This window comes from Canis lupus, chromosome 1 (genome assembly GCF_003254725.2).
Source record: "Canis lupus dingo isolate Sandy chromosome 1, ASM325472v2, whole genome shotgun sequence".
Lineage (NCBI taxonomy): Eukaryota > Metazoa > Chordata > Mammalia > Carnivora > Canidae > Canis > Canis lupus.
This window is the reverse complement of record NC_064243.1, coordinates 95,651,292-95,669,733: the sequence shown is the minus strand read 5'-3', so window position 1 is coordinate 95,669,733 and position 18,442 is coordinate 95,651,292. Positions and strand designations below refer to the sequence as shown.

The window sequence follows — 18,442 nt, the reverse complement described above, 5'->3', positions numbered from 1 at the left end:
AAATAGATAATGGGAAGTAATTTAGTAAATTAGTCTCAAATGTAAGAGAAGTCATTGTTATTTCCTTGCCCTCCCTCTTCTGGAAAGTTTCCAAACTTATTATTGCCCAGGGCCAAACCAGAAGAAAAACAAATTATGTGCTGAACTTCCATTTCGGTTTTGCCATAATTCAGGGAAGAAAAGTCCCCCAAGTGAGTAAAATATGGAATATTTTAATGTCCACTTCGGGAACTTAAATTGTTTTTTTTTTTTTTCCCCTCTCTCTCTCTCTCTTCTATGAAATCAAGTGCAAGGAAGCAGAAGTTCTGTGTTTGTCACCAATCCTTTATTGAAACTGGTAACCGACACGCTTTATAATAGAACAACAAAAATAATGTTCAATATATACAGCCTTTGCATGGACTATCTGACTATACACAAGGCAGAGTGATAACACGATCTAACTTCCATAATCATTTGTGCACAAAAAGACACCCAGCAGACATGTGGACATTACAGTGGAATGACATCACGGTCCAGTGAAAATTCAGCCTAATACAAAAAACGAACTCGTCTATCGCAAATGACAGCTCTCTCAACGCCCAGAGCTTCTCAGTAGTTAATTCACCCGGAGTCCGAAGCAGAGATTTGGTGTGTGGCTATGAGTCTCTTCAGTGAGACCACCTCTGTGGATAAGTTTGCTATGCCCTGCTTCAGAAACAAATTCTCCGGGTCAGACACTTTGTAGCCACTGTCTTGCATTTCCACAACTCCCGTTTTGAAGCTGTTCTGGGTTTTGCCATGAAGTTCTTTTTGGTGCCAGTGTTCTGATTTGAGAGACCAATCTTGAATGTTGGTCACCTGCACTGAGAAAGGGGTGAGGGAAGAATGTACCATCCCGGGGCCCGGGTGCTTCTCGAGTTCGAAATGTCTCTTAGGCGCCCCGTCGACAGGCGAGGACGGTTTCTGCGTGGCGTCGAACTCGTGGTCGAAGGCCTCCACCTTGATCTGCATGGCTTTGGCTTTTATGCGAAGCTTGTGCGGCAAGGCCGAGGAGTTCGCTTCTGGAACCTTAACCACGGTGGCGTGGACGCGCTGAAGCTCCACGGGCGAGTGGATGGGGCCCTTGGGCACCTGCTGCTCGTCCTCGCCGTCCGAGGACTTGCCCACGGCACCGTCGTCCGTCTCCGAGGTCCGGGGGGAGTTGCTGGAGGAGCGGGCCACCTGCAGCAGAGGGGGAGAGTGCGAGTAGCCGGGGAAGGCGGTCCCCATGAGGTTCTGGTACACGGAGGCCCGGTAGGCGCCCCGCTCGTCGCCAGGCTCCCTCGCGTAGCTCTCCAGTTCCACCGGCTCCTGCTTGATGGCCTGGAACTTGCCCTCGGGGCTCCCGCAGCCACCCCGCGCTGCCCCGTCCTGAGAATGTTCCAGCGAGGACACTTCGGAGACGTCAGACAGGGAGGCCTGCGGGGAGTGCTTGATGACCGAAATGCAGCCGCTTGTCACCATCGAGGGCTCATGCTCATCCACGAAGGGGCTGGCGCTGGCTTTGGACGCCTGGTAGTCTTGGAAGTACACGGCCGTGGAGTGACTGAGTTTCTGAATCTCTTGGGTGTAGGCCGTAGAGCTAATTAAACCAAACTTTAATTTTAGGGACAGCAGCTCGGCTTTCAGAGTAGCATTTTCTTCTCCCAAGGCGATCAGCTTGTTCTCCAAAACCAGGTCATTCAGCCGACGCTTCTCCCGGGACCTCTTGGCAGCTTCGTTATTTTTCCGCCTCTTTTCCCAATACATGGCATCCTTCTTCTCGTCGGGAATGAACTCCCGTTTCCTCCGACACGCGGAAGACTTGCTTTTCCCCACGCTGCCTTCGTTCAACAGCAGCTCTTCGCCCGCCGTCAGGTCTTCCGAGACCTCGGTGAGCGTGGGGTTGAGCACCATCATCTTGTCCACACCGCTGCCAGCATCCAGGGATGCCTGCTCCTTCTTGATGGTCTGCATTTTCCTCAGCTGCATCAGAATCAGGACGGATGACTCCCCCAGTATTCACAAATGCTTTACAAGCTGCAGCGTGCAAGCCATCAACACGCGCCCTCCCGTCCTGCGGTCCGGAACAAAGCTCTCCGGCTCCTCTCACTGAAGGGAGTAGGGGTCGTCCTCCTAGGTTCCCTGCAATACAGGAAAAGAACGTTATCCACCGGCCAAATACCTATTGCCAACTATGCACCAGGAGTGACGCGAAGCACACTGGCACACAGGTCTGCACAAGATGCAGGCCTTTCCTTCAAAGAGGCTGCCATCTGGAAAAGGAGATGGGGCCCACATGCCTATGCTGTCAGGCGGAGAGGACAGCTCTCCAGCGAGACCCTCAGCAGAGTGCTGCATGGCCCAGGGCAGTGGCAGCAAAAACGCAGGTGCCCAGGGAGAAACAAGAGGAAGGCTGTTCCAGGAGCAGAAATGGGGGAGGAGGGCATGAGGAGACGGGACCTCCCAGGAAGGAAATGATGGATTGCCTCTGGGTGGTTAAGTTTTTATTTCTTTTTAAAAGATTTTATTTATTCATGAGAGACACAGAGAGAGGCAGAGACACAGGCAGAGGGAGAAGCAGGCTCCCTGCGGAGAGCCCCATATGGACTCGATCCCAGGACTCTGGGATCACGCCCTGAGCCAAAGGCTCATCCACTGAGCCACCCAGGAGTCCCTGGTTGGTTAAGTTTTTAAATGGCACTTGCATATTGCGGTGCTTCTGAATAATCTTAGACGAATTTACATCACTACGAAGCAAACAAGCTCACCCCTTCCAAGGAACTTCCCCAGGTAAACGCTCACACCCGAGCACAAATTCTCAAGTACGTGGAATAGAGTATCACTGGTGCTAAATCTGTTATTTTCACCAAAAATGAAAATAAAAGCCACACCAATGACTTGAGTTGTAGTTGTCTGGATTGACCCTTGCATGGCCACGAACCTGTCCATCACACCCCCAACCACATTCTGGCAGGTGGCCCAGCACACCTGGACGAATGAGACTCCCCTCAATAAAGCTGTCTCTTCTGACGCATCATTCTTTTTTCTGGTTCCTTCAAATTGATTTCTCCAACATCTACTTAAGATTGAAGCACCTAACATGCTTTTCTTTCTTTCTTTTTCCTTTTCTTTTTTCTTTCTTTCTTTCTTTCTTTCTTTCTTTCTTTCTTTCTTTCTTTCTTTCTTCTTTCTTTCTTTCTTTTTTTTTTTTTTTTTTTTTGTCCTGAAAAGTCTGCCTCAATAGATTTCATTTATACAGCAGTTTGGGACTAAAATAGTTACTACTACTACTACTAATAATAATAATTACATAAAATAAACAGTTACTATTCAAAGGGACTTTTTTAAATTTCTTTTTTTTTTTAGGTACAGTGCATTCTTGAAACAAAATTATTTTAAACCGAGAGAATGTAATTATGGAAAGAATTTCTTTCCATTTTACTAATTAGTCTCAAACAAAATATTTTTAAAAAATCCTCTAAAATAGAACCAACAGCTAGCTTCCTTTTTCACCGATGAGATATTTATAATCTGAATTTGGCTTGACAGGAGGTAATAAACCCATATTAGATTCCAATGACAATCTTTGTGTGGTGGTTTTGGGATCCAACTGTATTTCTAGACAGGGTTTCTCTGCCTGATTTCCCAGTAGGTAATACTTTCCTACAGGAGACCCCGTTCCTTCACTGCTATTTGCATATGGTACTCTCTCCTGCCACATTAAAAAGATTTAATGTTTTTGTTTTACGTCACTCCCTTTCTTGTGCATAGTTTTGTAATGACTAATGAAATGAAGTTTAATTTTATCATCTGGAAAAGCCTGCCAGCTTCTTGCGCCTTTTCCAGAAAGAACAGAAGAAATGATGTAATAATTTCAGGATCATAAAGAATAAGGTTTAATGCCACATTTTTGTCCATCAAGCTGGGCCAACAGGGAAACAGTCAGTTGCAATGTAGCGAACCCCACGATTAATAATAACCAAGACTCTGCTTATTTTTGATAACACAGCGCTGAGGCAAGGAGTCTGCATGGCAGGCAGCGATGATGGTGTCAAAAGATCTTCCTAGTGATGACTTAGCGCAACAACACTGCTTTCTATAGTTCTACTCAGGTTCCGTCTTCTGACGTGAAAACCCATTCTTCCTCTACATGTTCATCAGGCTCTTCCCTATTACTGAAGATTTCTGTTCCCCAGCTCGGTCAAGTCCCCACCACTAAAGTTAACTGAGTGCTGAGGCAAAGCCAAACTTCCAGCAGCAGATGGGACAACTGCACTGATCTTTTCTGGAGATCTTTTGATCTTTTTTGATCTTTTTTTGCACCTATTCTTCAAACCTCCACTGGATCCTCGGGCACTACTGTTCTTTTTTTAAACATCATATAGTTCCTTGAACACTATCATTCTGGATATATTTTCCACTGGAGACTCACTCTCTCCCCTGCATTTTAAAATGTATCCCTTCCTGGGACACCTGGGTGGCTCCGTGGTTGAGCGTCTGCCTTCAGCTCAGGGTGTGATTCCGGGGTCCTGGGATTGCGTCCCGCATTCGGCTCCCCGCAGGAAGCCTGCTTCCCCCTCTGCCTATGTCTTTGCCTTTCTCTCTGTGTCTCTCATGAGTAAAGAAATAAAAAAATCTTAAAAAAAAAAAACCCTCTTTTTAAAAAAAATTCACATTCCTTCTACATCTGCTTCCCCAGTGAGTCTTCCCAGTTAATGCTTTTGAAATGCCCCGCCATTCTGCCTTCGTTACTCTTCCTAAACTTTTGCTCATTTCATATTTCTTACCCATTTTCATCATTTCAAATCTACCAAGGGGGTTGGGCCTTTGCAGCCTCCTGTCCAAAGGCTGCATGTGCCAGGAGCCGGGGAGAGCGGGGCAGGCAACCCTCACCACACCGCATTAAGGACACCACCCCATGTCCACTTACTAAAAGTATCCCCCTTGGCTTAGCACCTCTTTGACCCCTCTCTTCTTGCCGTCTAAGCACTCTGTGTCCACTCTGTCATCTCTAGAACTTCGTCAGTACGTCCAAAACCTACGAGAATTGTTTGTTCCTTTTAATCATTTTGCTGTGTGAATTTTACTACATGTATTAGAATCTGGGACTCTTCCTTCATCTGCAAATATTAATTGTCTCTCTGACTCATCGGCAAATCACTACACCTACTATCTCAGAGGATCTTCTGTAATATTTTTTATCAAATAATCTTGCAGCGTTGGAAAAAAGTTTATCATGCGCTTGAGATCATGCAGAGAGAGGTGCCGATTTTCTACACCGTATCTTTCTACAGGTTTGTTTCCTATGACCAACTAGTCTGCAGTTGTTTTCAGGGTGCAAAGTATTGTCTCTTGTGTCTGAGCAACAAACTGAACAGAGAGGTGTCCAATATTGGATTGACAGTCCCTCCTTTGCCTCAGCTAAGAGAGTTTTGTAAATGAAACACTTTCTGATAGTATTTTTTAAGCTGAATATTATCATGCAAATTCTAAGCAAGACATTTGAAATGCTTGTTAACAGAGAGCTGCTCTCATTCATGAATTGATTTGTTCAACACATACGGAGCGCCTACTGTGGACCAGGCACAGAGCCAGATGTGGGGGCGGGGGGGAAACCAAACCCAAGAGTCAAGGAGCTCCTAGTCTTCTGCAGGAGGCAGAGTGAAGAACCAGGGCCAAGGGAGGCACGCACAACGGGGGGCGCCCTCTACATGGGGACCTCGTGCACACGGCACATCCTCCCCAGCCCCACTGCTTGTTTGTGGGGGTGGTGACAACAACACAAGCAATCCTAACAGGTGCCATTAACTGAACGCTTACTACACAGGAGACACCGGGAGCCCAGCCTCTCATGGGCTTGTTCCCCTCACCGTACTGGTTTTCAAAACAGAAAAGGCTCAGAGAAGTTCAGTGCCCGGCCCAGTGCCGCACAGCTGGTCAAGCAGCAGAGCTCAGACCTCAACCCACATCCTAGTCCCATTCCCCTACCAGGACCCAGTCTGACACCTGCACGGGGTTGTTCTGGTGCGCGTCCAGTTCCGTTTCTGGATCACCCACATTTCTGAGTAATACGCACCAGCTTACTAACGTACTTTGGGACACGAGTAGATGCTGCCAGAACTTCCTTAAGACGACAAAGGTGCCACCTGGAGCTTCTCTCCAGCCTCTCTGGAGTTGTTTGGTCGATACTCCTGAGAGTATCTAATGAGCTGAGAAAACTTTCCGAAGGTTCATCTCTGCTAAAATTTTAATCTCCTGGCAATTGTATATGCTAAAATAGGAGAAAAGAAAAACTGTAGCCAGGGGCATTGTCACCTCTGATTTTCTTGTACAAAACCAAAATGTGCCCATTTTCAACATGGAGGGGAGGAGGGTAGTTGAGACACAGAGAGACTGAGTGACTTTCCCAAGATCACACAGCACTGGAGGGCAGAGGTGGGCCTTAGAATCTATCTGCCTCTCAACAGGAACTTACAGGGAGTGCTAAGGTGGTTTATGAGCCGTCTAATGCATCGACGTTTATGCTCAACTAGTGACTTTATTTCAAACTCCAGTGTTCTCCCTTGGGATTGATGCCCATGTTACCTCTGTGTCATGCAGGCGGGTCACCACCAGCACTGTGCTGCAGGCACCCCTTCGATTTCCTTTTTCGAGTAACTGTTACTTAACTGCCAGTTCTGTGACGATGGCCGGTTCGGCGCGTCCAGCCTCATCAGCACACCCATTAGATAATAGGGCTTGCTTCACGAGGACACGAATAAAAAGAGAAACCGAAGAGCAGGAGGCAGGGCCTTCCAGCCGGTGGCCTCCCATCCGTCCTGCGGGCCTGCCGTCTCTAATGAACGCTGCTTCCTAGCCTACCATGCTATTTCCACAGGCGGGAGTTGTGTTTTGCAAACTCCGAGCTGTATGTAATGTCTGTTGCCATCAGATGACCTAAGCACCGTCTTTAATTAAGATCAAAATTTGGTTCAAAAAAATTCTCCAAAAGAGTAAAAGTTCACAACATGAAGTGTCCACCAAATTTTCCCTCGAGGAGCGACGTCATTGCTGACGCTTACACAGACGGCCCTTCACCTGCCCCAGAGCCTCTTTCGCAAGAACCATGGATGGCAATTCAAACTTTTATGAAACGAGAAGGCTTTTGTTTCAAGCCTCTAAAATCCTTCCCATAGTTTACACATTATTCTACTACGAGAAAAGTTTGTTATTAATGCTCTCTTGAAAGGGGAAGTCTTACTGCAAATAGATGTATCACATATTTTGATTTAAAAATTCTGTCTATACAAAATGAAATACTATCTGATATACGCTATTTTTAGAAGCGCCTTTTTATAAATAGAACTATCTCATTGTCCTCCACTTGCTGGATGTGCCATTTATTCCCTCAGAGGCATAGTATAGATACCATTAAAGAAAAAAAAATTTTTTTACGTGAAATTGTAAGCTATCTCTCCACGAAGCAGACAGCTACTTGTTTTCGAGATAACGTGTGACTTCGGTGAAAAGTTAATAAATAAAGTTCATCAATTCACAGCTCCTTAAGCTATTAAAACTAGCAAAATGTTAACCTACGCTTCTTGTGGTAGATTAACAGTCGATGACATAACTGTTTCAACAGAATGCTTTTACTTCTTTTCATGGATAGGAATAAAATACAATACTTAAAAGCAGAGATAAAACAGGGAAAGGATACACATGTGCAGTCTAGGGGGGAGTGGGGAGTGAAAAAAACTTGGAGTATTGAAGTTGCAAGGGAGATTTCTAATCAGGCTGAAAAATAAAAGGCTTTTATTTTTTAAAGTCATCTCTACACCCAACGTGGGGCTTGAACTCATGACCCCAAGATCAAGAGTCGCATGCTCTATGGGCTGAGCCAGCCAGGCATTCCAATGGCTTTTTAAATTAATGTTAAATTTTAACATTGTTAGGCCTCTCTAATTGGCATTGAAGTGCCTCCCGTTCAATAATATGAACCCTAGTGCTAGAGAGAAATGTGTATGCGATCTAGATACGAACACAAAGTGACGCTCACGCTTTGCCAAAATCTGTCCTATCATAGAAATGAATTAACCTACTTTTCCTATTTGGGCACGTTTGTAAATAAATGTGTTAAAACCCGATGAGAGTTTATGCTATGTGAAAATATTTCGAGTTTCTTGCTCTCTCATCCTCCACGAAGGGCCACTTAAAAATAAGACTGAACCTTAACAAATAGGATAACGCTGCATTTTATGATGGCACTGACATAACTTAAGGAATTGAAGTACAGAGCAGTACAGCTTGACACTCTTTTATACAAGAGGCCAGTGTCTGCAACCTACAGCACACAATGGAAATACTCCGAAGACCATGCGGGAAGCGCATAGATGCTAACTCACACAAAGACTGCATGACTGCAGAATCAAAGACAAAACACACCCTCGCTGAAGGGGGACAGGGATGGGGTGGGTGTGGAATAACAGTAAAGCATTTTTTTTTAAAGATTTTCATTTATTTATTCATTCATGAGAGACAGAGACAGAGAGAGAGAGAGAGAGAGGCAGAGACACTGGCAGAGGGAGAAGCAGGCTCCATGCAGGGAGTCCAACGTGGGACTCAATCCCAGGACTCCAGGATCACGCCCTGGGCTGAGAGCGGTGCTAAACCACTGAGCCACCAGGACTGCCAGTATTTTTAAAATGCCAGCATTTTTAAAAAGCTGCAGTCACTACAAAATGGGGACCGCTGTTTTCCTTGAAACCTCGGAAGACAGTGGATCAGAGTGACAACTAATCTGAAATCCTAAGAGACACCAACAAGTCACCAAGTAACTCTGTTACAGGAAATTCTGCCAAGGGTTTGCACCAGCAGAGCGCACCCTGAGGAATGGTGGCAGGAACAGTGTAGGTGCAGGGCTGGGGGTGAAGGGGACGGGGAGGGCAGGGCACAGAAAGTTCTTGAATATTTGCAAGTACACTGAAGAACCTCTCCAGTCCTCCTCAGCTTGACTTTTTGTATTTCTAATTTTTAATTTCACTTTCTTGCTCAGCGAGCAGCTGATTACAAATGTCATTTACTCTACTATGGGCCTTATGAATAGGATGGGTTTTGGGTTTTGGTTTTTTTTTTTCTGTTTTGTTTTCATCTCTACTTGAAGGCTATTGAATTGTCCCCTTAAGATCCTTGGAGAGTTAATTGATAAAAAGACACCATGTTCTGATAACTAAAAGGCTTATAATACAAAGATCATTCTGATTCCAACGAAAATGAGCCCTCAAGCCCAGATTATTACCAATGGCATTTAGAAAATCCCCACTAAACTTTCTTATCATAAAAACAAGCTTAAGTTCTCTAATTAAAACCGTATGAGAAATGGTGTTTTTTTTAAGTTTTTTTTTTTTTAACTACAGGAAAGTTATTTGCAAAGAAATTTGAGACGTAATTGGGGGTAGCAGTAATACAAATTCATTTTGAAACCAAAAAACTGTTATGTAATGTCTGTGATCAAAGGTCAATGTCTTTCGACATTCTCAATGAGTCCGATCTGGATAAAAATCAACTCAAATACAATTTAGGAAAATAACAGGATATCAAACAATGTGTTAATGCTGTGAAACACTGGCACACCTCACAAAACCCAGAAATGCATATTAAAGGAGCTTCAATTGCATTGTTTCTGTCATATTTTGAATCGAATCCCAAGTGTGCTCTCATTCCCTCAATACAAATTAAAAATAAACAACTCCTCACAGCATCAGTGCCATCTGGATTACAATGGAAAAATGAAGTATGTGTGATTTTAGCTCGGGTAAAAATAAAGCCGAGGCAAGATGACTGGCACCTTTTCCATTCCATGCCGCAATCACATTCACGTCGTGGAGCTGACTCCGGACCAAGGCAAGGTCAACTAGAAATATCCACTCTACGGGTGAGTCAGGCAGTTGCTCAACACGGGAAAGCGCTCTAACAAAGGGTTTTTAATTTTCAGGTGGTTGCATCACACTGATGTTATAATTGCACTTCGCAAAGATAAGCCTTTAACACAGAAAAGGAAATTGTTTCAAAGACTACAGTGAGCTAGCACTCACTCTCTGGGGAAGGAGACGGATGGGGGTGGGGTGGGTGTTACTAGCACAGTGTTCACCCCCCACTTCTCCTTTTCAGGCTGGTGGTCTGGGCTGCTAATCCATCTCTCCATACCTGCACTCCCTCACCTATAAAATAAGGACGGTGATAGAACACAGTGCCAGGCACAAGCAGGGTAAGGAAGGGGCTAAGAAGCACTAGCTCTTAATTTCATTTCTGAAGAATGAGCAGCATCAAGGCAAGGAGGATGATGAGTTCCAGGGCTTTTGAGCCTCTCACGATTCTTAGAGAAGTACGGCCCTGTGCCGAAGGTGGAAGGGTCACCCAGCTGAAGCCTCGTGTAATCAAAAGAACTGACCATCAGCAGATTCACGGACATAGCCTTACTTTTCAACCAGGCAGCCCGTACAGGCTCCTCTCTCCGTGGCTCATCTGTGGGGTCTAAGGAGCCTTGGCAGGTCTCGGGCCATGGATGTATCAATGTGGATGGATCAGGCCAAGGAAAACTGGCACAGAGAGGTCAAAGGAACTGGAAAAAGCCAGGCTGTGTGGCACTTGTTACATCATTCTAGCCACCACCGTCTCACCTCTCTGTGTTCCTTCTAACACTTCCCCAAAACATTAACTCAGTGATTTGGGAGGTTCTGCAATACCGTCAAGAATTCACTTCAAACTTAAATCACCACTGAACGCCATGGCACACAGTTTTGGGGGTGGGAGGAAGGAATCATTATCAGAACAAAAATGTATCCTGAGAAGGATCTTTCATTATAGGCTTAACTCAAACTTCAGTCCTTACTATTACTGGACAGACATGTAGGCAGAGAAAAATGAAGGTGAATACATTAAAAAAAAAAAAAAATCTGGCTCCTGGTGAATGACATGCAAACGGTTTACTGAGCTCCTCACAACTACCCAGCCAGACGGGTCAAATTCTCTCAGTTTACCCTGGACACCAGTGGGGATCACAACAGCTCCTGGGAAAGGACCCAGCCCTTCTGAGCCTGCACTCCTGGCATTGGGCCAAAGCTGGTCCCTAACTACTGACAGTGGCCTGGAGCTGAAGAGAGAAACCGATTTAGGGGCACGGAGGTGGGATGTGACCCCACAGAAACCAGCTCTTCAACAAAGCCGACTGCCGGAGAACACCTGTGATGTCGCCCTGAATGCTGCGAACCAGTTGCTGAGCACACTCTCAGAAGTCTTTATGCCAGGATGAAAGTGCTGTAGCCTTACAGTAGGACAGCGGCGTCTCCGTGGGCGTTTTGATTTTTGTTTTATTTTGAACTCGGGGGATTCAAGTTCTTCCTACCCTAGCCTTTGACCGCATGAAGTAAAGGTCCAAAATAAAAAAAAAGAAAAAAAAAAGAAAAAAAGAAAAAGAAAATCCAAAAGAAAAACCAAAAAACAAACAACAAAAAAATACATCCAGTGGACCAGCACACCGTGGAGCTGGAGCCCAGCCGGGGCGCTCCTCTCCATCACCATCACCATCAATGCCCAATGCCGGAGCGCCCCCACCCCCAACGTCTGCGGTCTGTTGACATTTGGAGGCTTTCTCGGTCCTTCTCGCTTCACGAACCCAGAAGCGCCTGGCTCCGAAACAGAACGGAGCCTCCAGGAACAAAGGTGTCCGCGGCGCGCCGCAGCTCACCGGGCCCACGGCGGGAGGCAGGCCGCTGGAGCTGCCCCAGCCCCGCTGCCCCCCGCGCGCCTCGCCCCGGGCGCCCCGCGCTCCTCCCCGGCCCCGCGAACCCCGCGCGCAGCCGCTCCGCCCGGCCCAGTCCCTCTGCGCCCCCCGCGCGGCGCCTCGCCGGGACCCGCCCCCGCCGGGTGGGCGGCGCAGCGGGGCCTCGGCGCTGCCAGGACCCCCTCGCCAGAACAAAGGAATGTGGGGAGGGGGCGAGGACGCGCGCAGGCCGCCGAGCGGCTCCGGCCCGAGCGCAGCCCGGGGCGCTCCCGGGGCCCCGACCCGAGGCCCCCCCTGCGCCGCCCCCCCGGGCCCCTGCCGCCGCCCCCCGGGGGCCCGCGGGCGGGAGGGGCGCGCCCCTGGAGATCGCGATCGGAAGGTGGCGCTACGTGTTCCCCAGCAGGCCCGGGGCTCCCTGCCCAATCTCCAAAGTAGGACGAGGTCTGACACGGGGGTAGGGGGGTGGGGGGTGGAGGGAGCAATATTAGCTTGTTGGAAAGCAACTGCAATTATTTGGGGGAATATAATTTGCTCCAGGGATGAATGTCTATAAAATGACCTCCCTCCCCCACCCCCCCCAAAAAAAACCCCAAGCCCTCCTCTTTATTTAAATGTTACATCAGGAAAAAAAAAATCTGACATATACACACCGTCATATACATATATTCACACATAATTACATTACCTAAGAGTGCCGGAAGGAATTTAAAAACTCGGCACATTAAATATTCATACATCCTCACAGGGATAGAAAAACTAGGGTATCTAGACAAAAACGCAATCCACTAACCTATATCTGTTTCCCATAAATCATATCTGGTCTGGATGGGGGGAGGAAAAATACCCACGATGTGAAATAAATACTTGTGACCTCATTCCCTGTTGTTATTTACAAAAGCCGAGACCAGAAGATGACACTTGGCCATCCCCTGCTGTTCTCAGGGAACACAGCACTTTTCCTAAAGTGTCCTTTATAGAGATAAATGGGAGTCAGCATCCAGCAAATCACCGGGCTCTGCGAAATGCCTTCCTAAAAATACAATCTTATCAAAGGTCTCCGAAGGCGTGGAGTTAAAACTACAGCAAATGGCCTTGAACTTGTATTTGCACAGAGCCCTGGAGAAAACACCAGAAATAGCGCTGCGAGGCCACAATTGTTAAAATGTGATAGGGCTAAATTTAGAAGAACGCACATTTCATTTAGGGCAAGAAGACACACATTCGGCAGCGTGAGCTAACTCAATGCTTTACCCAGTTGTCTACTTTCCTGTTTAAAATATCCCTTTAAAAAAAAAAAAAAAAGGAAGAAAGAAAGAAAAAGAAACTGTTACAGTGACATTTTAAAGGCTGAGATTGTCCTACTTTCTTTGTAGCAAGATTATAAAATCACGTAATTAGCTCCCGCTTCCTATGCTGACTGCCAGCACATTCGGCAGTTACATAATGCAACATTTCCAGGAAACTATTATGTGATCTGTCTTGTCGTGTCTGAAAAAGCAGTGACAATAAGGTGAGGGAAGGGGCTGGGGGAATGGAGCGCTTGGAAATCGAGAAGGTATAGATAGGGAGGTCAACCACAATGGTTCTCCCCAGGTTTAAAAACAAGAGCTCGGGACACCTCAGGGGCGAGCCCCGGGAGTCCCCAGGATCAGAATCCAAGCCCAGGAATCGTTCACGTTCCGTAGGAGCGTTTTAGAAAAAGATGCATTTTTTTAAAAATGTATTTTATTTTATTTTATTTTATTGGGGACCTAGCAGAGATGCAGATGACGATGCGATCGCCGACGCTGCGCGAACATTTCCAAGCCGTGGCACACGTCCGCGCACATCCCCACATCTGCCCGGAACCCTCGCCACCCCTTCGCGGTGGACGGATTATGCAATCGGCGCAAGGACAAATCCCCACAACCTTCCCGGGCGCTGGCAACGCGCGCTGACGACAAGCGCGGTGGAAGACGCCCGTGCACAGACGCAGCCCCCGACACCAACACGCCGCGCGCGCATTCCCCGAGTGCCGTCACGGCTCGCGCTCCCGACGCGGAGACCCAGACTGGCCCACGGACTCGGCCCCCTCCGCTCCCGCGAGCCTCCGCCCCCGCCGCCAGCCCCGCGGAGCGGACGAGGAAGGAGGCAGCGCTGCCCTTCCCGCTCGAGGTGGCTCGGCCTCCCCCGGCGCGCTCCTCCACCAAAACATCAATTTTCCTGAAATCAGGAGACATTATGCAACAGCGGCGGGGGGAGGGCGGGCGGCGGGGGAGCGCGAGCCAGCCCGGACTACGTGCCGGCGCCAGGGCGCTGCAATCAAAGCAGCCACCTTAAGGTGGCGAGTCCCCTCCTGACAAGGCAGCAAAAGTTTATGTAATGAATGCCCCGCGCACACTCGCCGCCGCCGCCCGCCCCGCGCGCAGCCCGCCCCGCGCCCCGCGCCCCGCGCCCCGCGCCCCGCGCCCCGCCGGCCGCGCGCCCCCGGCAGCGGGCGGGGAGCGGGGCGCGGGGCGCGGGGAGCCGGGCCGGGCCGGGCCGGGCCGGCGGTGGGCGGAGCGCTTACCGTGTTCCTGCTCTCGGGACGGCGAGCCGGGCGGCGGGAGGGCGGGAGGGCGCGCGGGCGGCCGGGCACCGGGGCCCCGAGCGCGCGGGGCTCGGGCTGGGCCTCCGGGGCGGCGGCGGCGGCGAGGGCGGCGGCGAGGGCGCGGCGCGGGCGGCGGGCGGCGGGCGGCGGGCGGCGGGCGGCGGGCGGCGGGCGGCGCGCCGGGTCCGCGGGCGCCGTGGCCGCGCCGGGAGATGTGTGTTAGTAGGTCAGTTCCGAGCGCCGCGCTACGTCGCCGCCCGCCAGCCTCGCCGTGACGGGCGGCCCGGGCCCCAATCGCCGCGCCCGCACCCGCCCCCGGCCCGCCGCCAATGGCCGCGGCCGGCGGGGGCGGGCTCTCCGCGGCCCCGCCCCCGGCCCGCCCCTCCTCCGCCCCCTGCGCTCCCCTCCCCGCCCCCTCCGCTCCCCTCCGCTCCCCTCCCCTCCCCGCCCCTCCCCGCCCCTCCCCACGCCCGCTCCGCCCCCCCTCCGCGCCGCGCCGCCGCCCGCCCGCCAGCCCGCCCGCCTCCCTCCGCGGCCGCCGCCCCGCGCCCCGCGCCCCGCGCCCCGCGCCCCGCGCCCCGCGCCCCGCGCCCGGCTCCGGGGGTGCGCAGCGGCCGGGCCCGCGGGCGGGCGGGGGGCGGCGGAGGGGCCCGAGCCCCCGGCCGGCTCTCCCAGCGCCGCCCCCCCCGCGGCCGCCGCGCGCACTCCCGGAGGCGCTTTGTGTGTCCCCGAGCACGCAGCGGCGCGGCTACCTGTTGCCCACCGAGGACCCGGGCGTGGCGCGGACCCCGGCGGGGGCCCCTCCTCCTCGGGGCGGGCGCGGGCAGGCGCGAGGGGGGCGCTGGCGAGCCGCCCGCGGGGGGGGGGGGGGAGCGGCTGCGGCCGAGCCCCGCGGGGCTGCGTGGGCGGCGGTGACCAGGCCCTCGCGCGTCTCCCCGGGGAGCGCGGCGGCCCGCGGCGGGCAGAGAACGCGCCGCACACAGACACCGCCCCCTGCACAATTAGGGCGCGGATGACGGAGGCGAGGTGGTTGCGTAAGCCGGCCGGGGCCGAGAGGTGGCCGCCGCGGTGCGCCCGGCCCGAGGCTCCTGCGCGCGCTGCTGGCGCCCGGCCCGGCCCGGCCCGGCCCGCGGGTGACCCCCCGCCCGGAGCCCGCCCGGAGCCCGCGGCCCTCTGCCCGGCGTCGGACGCGGCCGGCTGCCCCTGCACCCCCGGGCTGCGTGAGACGCGCAAAGAGGTGGGAGCCACGGCCGCTCGCGGCGCGATCCTCGGGCATCCTCGGGCGTCGCGCGCCGGGCCGGGAGGCACGTGGCGCACACACGGCGCAGCCTGGGGAATGAAAGCGGGCGGGGGGGGGGCACGGTCCTGACGGTGACCAGGGACCGCGACCCCTGCCTTCTGTGCCTTTCCAGCCTTTCCCCTAAGACAATTCTATTTTTTTTGGGGGGGGGAAGAAAAATTTGAACCCAACCCCAAAGTGACCCCCCACCTACCATCCCCGGTGCCCACCATCAACAGAAAAATCTGCTTGCTCCGTCTGTCTCATTTCTCTCATCCCCGTTCTCATGTGACGCAGTAATAAGCGCCCAAAGGGTGATGTTTCTTTCAGGATGCTTATCCCTTGTCACTTGGTTGTTGGGAAGCCTCACCCTCCAAGCTGTTCTTCAAGGACAGTGCTGTGGTTCAGAACACGCACTTGTTCACAGTTCATCCGGTAGAGGGTGGATTTACCAACAAGGCCCTGACCATTGAGACATGCCATACGGCTTTTAATTTCTTCCCCCCAAATTCACGTCTCAGGCGCTCACCAACTCAAGAAGTTGTCTTCTGTCTATGGCTATTGAGTCTGTCCCTGCTATTAAGACGTTTATTCGAGGAGTTGACTCTGTTGATGAAAACGCGTCTGATTTTGGCTTGTGATTTCCACTTCTCTCTCGGTTTTTAGGATTGTGTTTTTTTTTTTTTTTTCAAGCCCTTAGAATGCCCACTGTAGTTTGAAAACCTCCTTTAGGTGAAATTAAAACGATATCCATGAGTCGGTTACCTTTTCAGGGTTAGAAATGCAGCGAGTTCCCCAGAAATCCAAAGCCACTCTACAGAGCTCCCCTACCCCACACCTACAATGAGTTCTCCAGAATTTTGTGCTTTTCGAATGATTTTATAGAATTCCAAAGCTATTGTAGAATGAGTAGTGAATGACTTTCTAGAAAGACAACTTAAAGTTGAAAAAACAAGTAGATAACATGGTTGGAGGCACCCCAGACAATGATGATAGTGGTTGGGGCAGGGAGTGGGGAGTGGGATTCTCTGAACTCGGAAACTGAGTTTTTCAAAATTCTTTATGCCGAATTTTGAAACCTGATGCTCTTTTTCTTACTTTGGTGGTGGTGGTGGGGGGGTCCTAGATTGTGCCTGTATCATATTTCTGCATCTTTTTTTTTTTTTTTTTGCCATCCTACTTGGAAATCGGTTGAAGTGTAAGAGATGTCTGTGATACCAACTTAGAAAGTAACTCTTTAGCTCCTCCTGGTGATTGGGAAACCACTGAGCAATACAGTGAACGATCTGTCCCCATTACCCAAGAGGTGTTGTGTCCGGTAGGATATGCTAGAACATTCACAGAATAGGCAAGCACTTGCAGATTAACACAAGTCAATGGAGCATGAAGCCTGAGACATTGGAAACAAATTAGTCAGGGTGGGGAGGCTTCTAGGAAGACATCAGCGTGTGCCTGGCAGTACAGCAGGGCTGTGACCAGGTCCCCAGGAGGAAGAGGAGGAGGAGGAGGAGAAAGGGGGCTCTGGTTGAAATATGAAGTCCAAACTTCCTGACTCTCAGTCCCTGTCAGTGTGTGGGGTGGAGGATGCCAGGGAGGAGGAGGAGGAGGTGAGGACTCTGATCGGAACTACAGGCGGGAGAGAGTCAACCCCACATTCAGCTACATCTGATTACACTCCCAATATCCTTTTTGGTTAAGCAAATATAAGGAGAGCAGAATGACTACAAATGTAGCCTCTCTTTCCTGATTGGGGAGTGCCTTACCACTGTAGGACATTTCAAGCTAGAAGATTCTCCAGAGGCCACCTGTCCCCAGAAGGCTTTCCCTGGGGCCCCGTCAGGCAGAGGTAGCTGCAATTTTGGATGCATGGTGAGAATAGGTTAGTGGCGTTGGGCTGTGGCAGCGAGAGAGCCACACACCATGCTTGGGCTCTCATGGGTTGTTGTAGCAAGAGACAGAATTCCAGGGGCTGAGGCTCCAGTTTTTCAAAAAAGAGTAAACAACAAAAAAAAAAAAAAAATTTTTTTTTTTTTTTTTTGTAAGCTATCCTGAGTTTTCAGTGTTGGCAAGCAATTGGTTAAAAAAAGGAAAGACACAGTGGCTTGGCCAGCTGGAGACTGGGCAGGCTGTGCCCCCTGACCAAGAAGCTCTAGAGATGCCCATGGAGAAAGGCCATCGGAGGGTGAAGGGTAGGATCCTGCATGGTCACCCAGCTTGGACAGCTCCACCTTATCTGTTCTAGATATTGGAATCTGTATTTCTTTGTAGGAAACCTTACATCGTTAAAAATCTTTTGGCCACCACTGGGGCCCCAGAGCTAGCCTTGGGGCTCCCAAGGCCAGGACCACCATCTTCCTACTGTGCTGTGCCTATTGGTGTCCGTTCTGTAAACTTCATGAACACGAGGTAAAACAATTTCTAGGAATTCAAGGTTATAGTTTTGTTTTGTTTTTCAGGTTAGGCTTTAAACAGTGAGCTAGTGTGGCAGCGATTGCCATGGCTTGTCACCCACAGGAGGCCTGCCCGCACCCGTCAGTTTGCAATTTATGCTGGTATTTTGCTTTGACCTAATGAGTCATTGAATGTTTAGGCAGAAACTTCCTGGAATGGGTAGAAAATTTCTTTCTACCTTCTACTTATGTGGACCTTTATTATTCTTTTATGTTTTCTTCTCCTGACTTATTCAATGTATTCTCTTTTTTTTTTCAGCGTGCACGCAGGAGTGGAGGGGGTGGCAGGGAAGTGGGAGCAGAGAGGGAGAAAGAGAGGGAGAGAGGAGAGAGAGCAGGCTCCATGCTGAGCTCAGAGCCCATCACAGGGCTCGATCCCACAA

At 50.6% G+C, this 18,442-nt stretch overlaps 1 protein-coding gene across 2 annotated transcripts; it reads right to left on the bottom strand.

Annotated features, from left to right (window-relative positions):
• Positions 1-303: 303 nt before the first annotated feature.
• NFIL3 (nuclear factor, interleukin 3 regulated) lies at positions 304-15,185 on the bottom strand. 2 transcript variants are annotated; one of them, XM_025423566.3, is made up of 2 exons: positions 15,083-15,185; positions 304-2,145 (listed from the first exon to the last, which is right to left on the bottom strand). In XM_025423566.3, exon 2 carries the CDS (start codon positions 1,990-1,992, stop codon positions 604-606), a length of 1,389 nt encoding a protein of 462 aa, XP_025279351.1. In that variant the 5' UTR covers positions 1,993-2,145; positions 15,083-15,185; the 3' UTR covers positions 304-603. The 2 variants fall into 2 exon arrangements, with proteins under 2 accessions (XP_025279351.1, XP_025279350.1); XM_025423565.2 differs by lacking the exon at positions 15,083-15,185 and adding an exon at positions 14,310-14,422.
• Between the last annotated feature and the right edge of the window lie 3,257 nt (positions 15,186-18,442).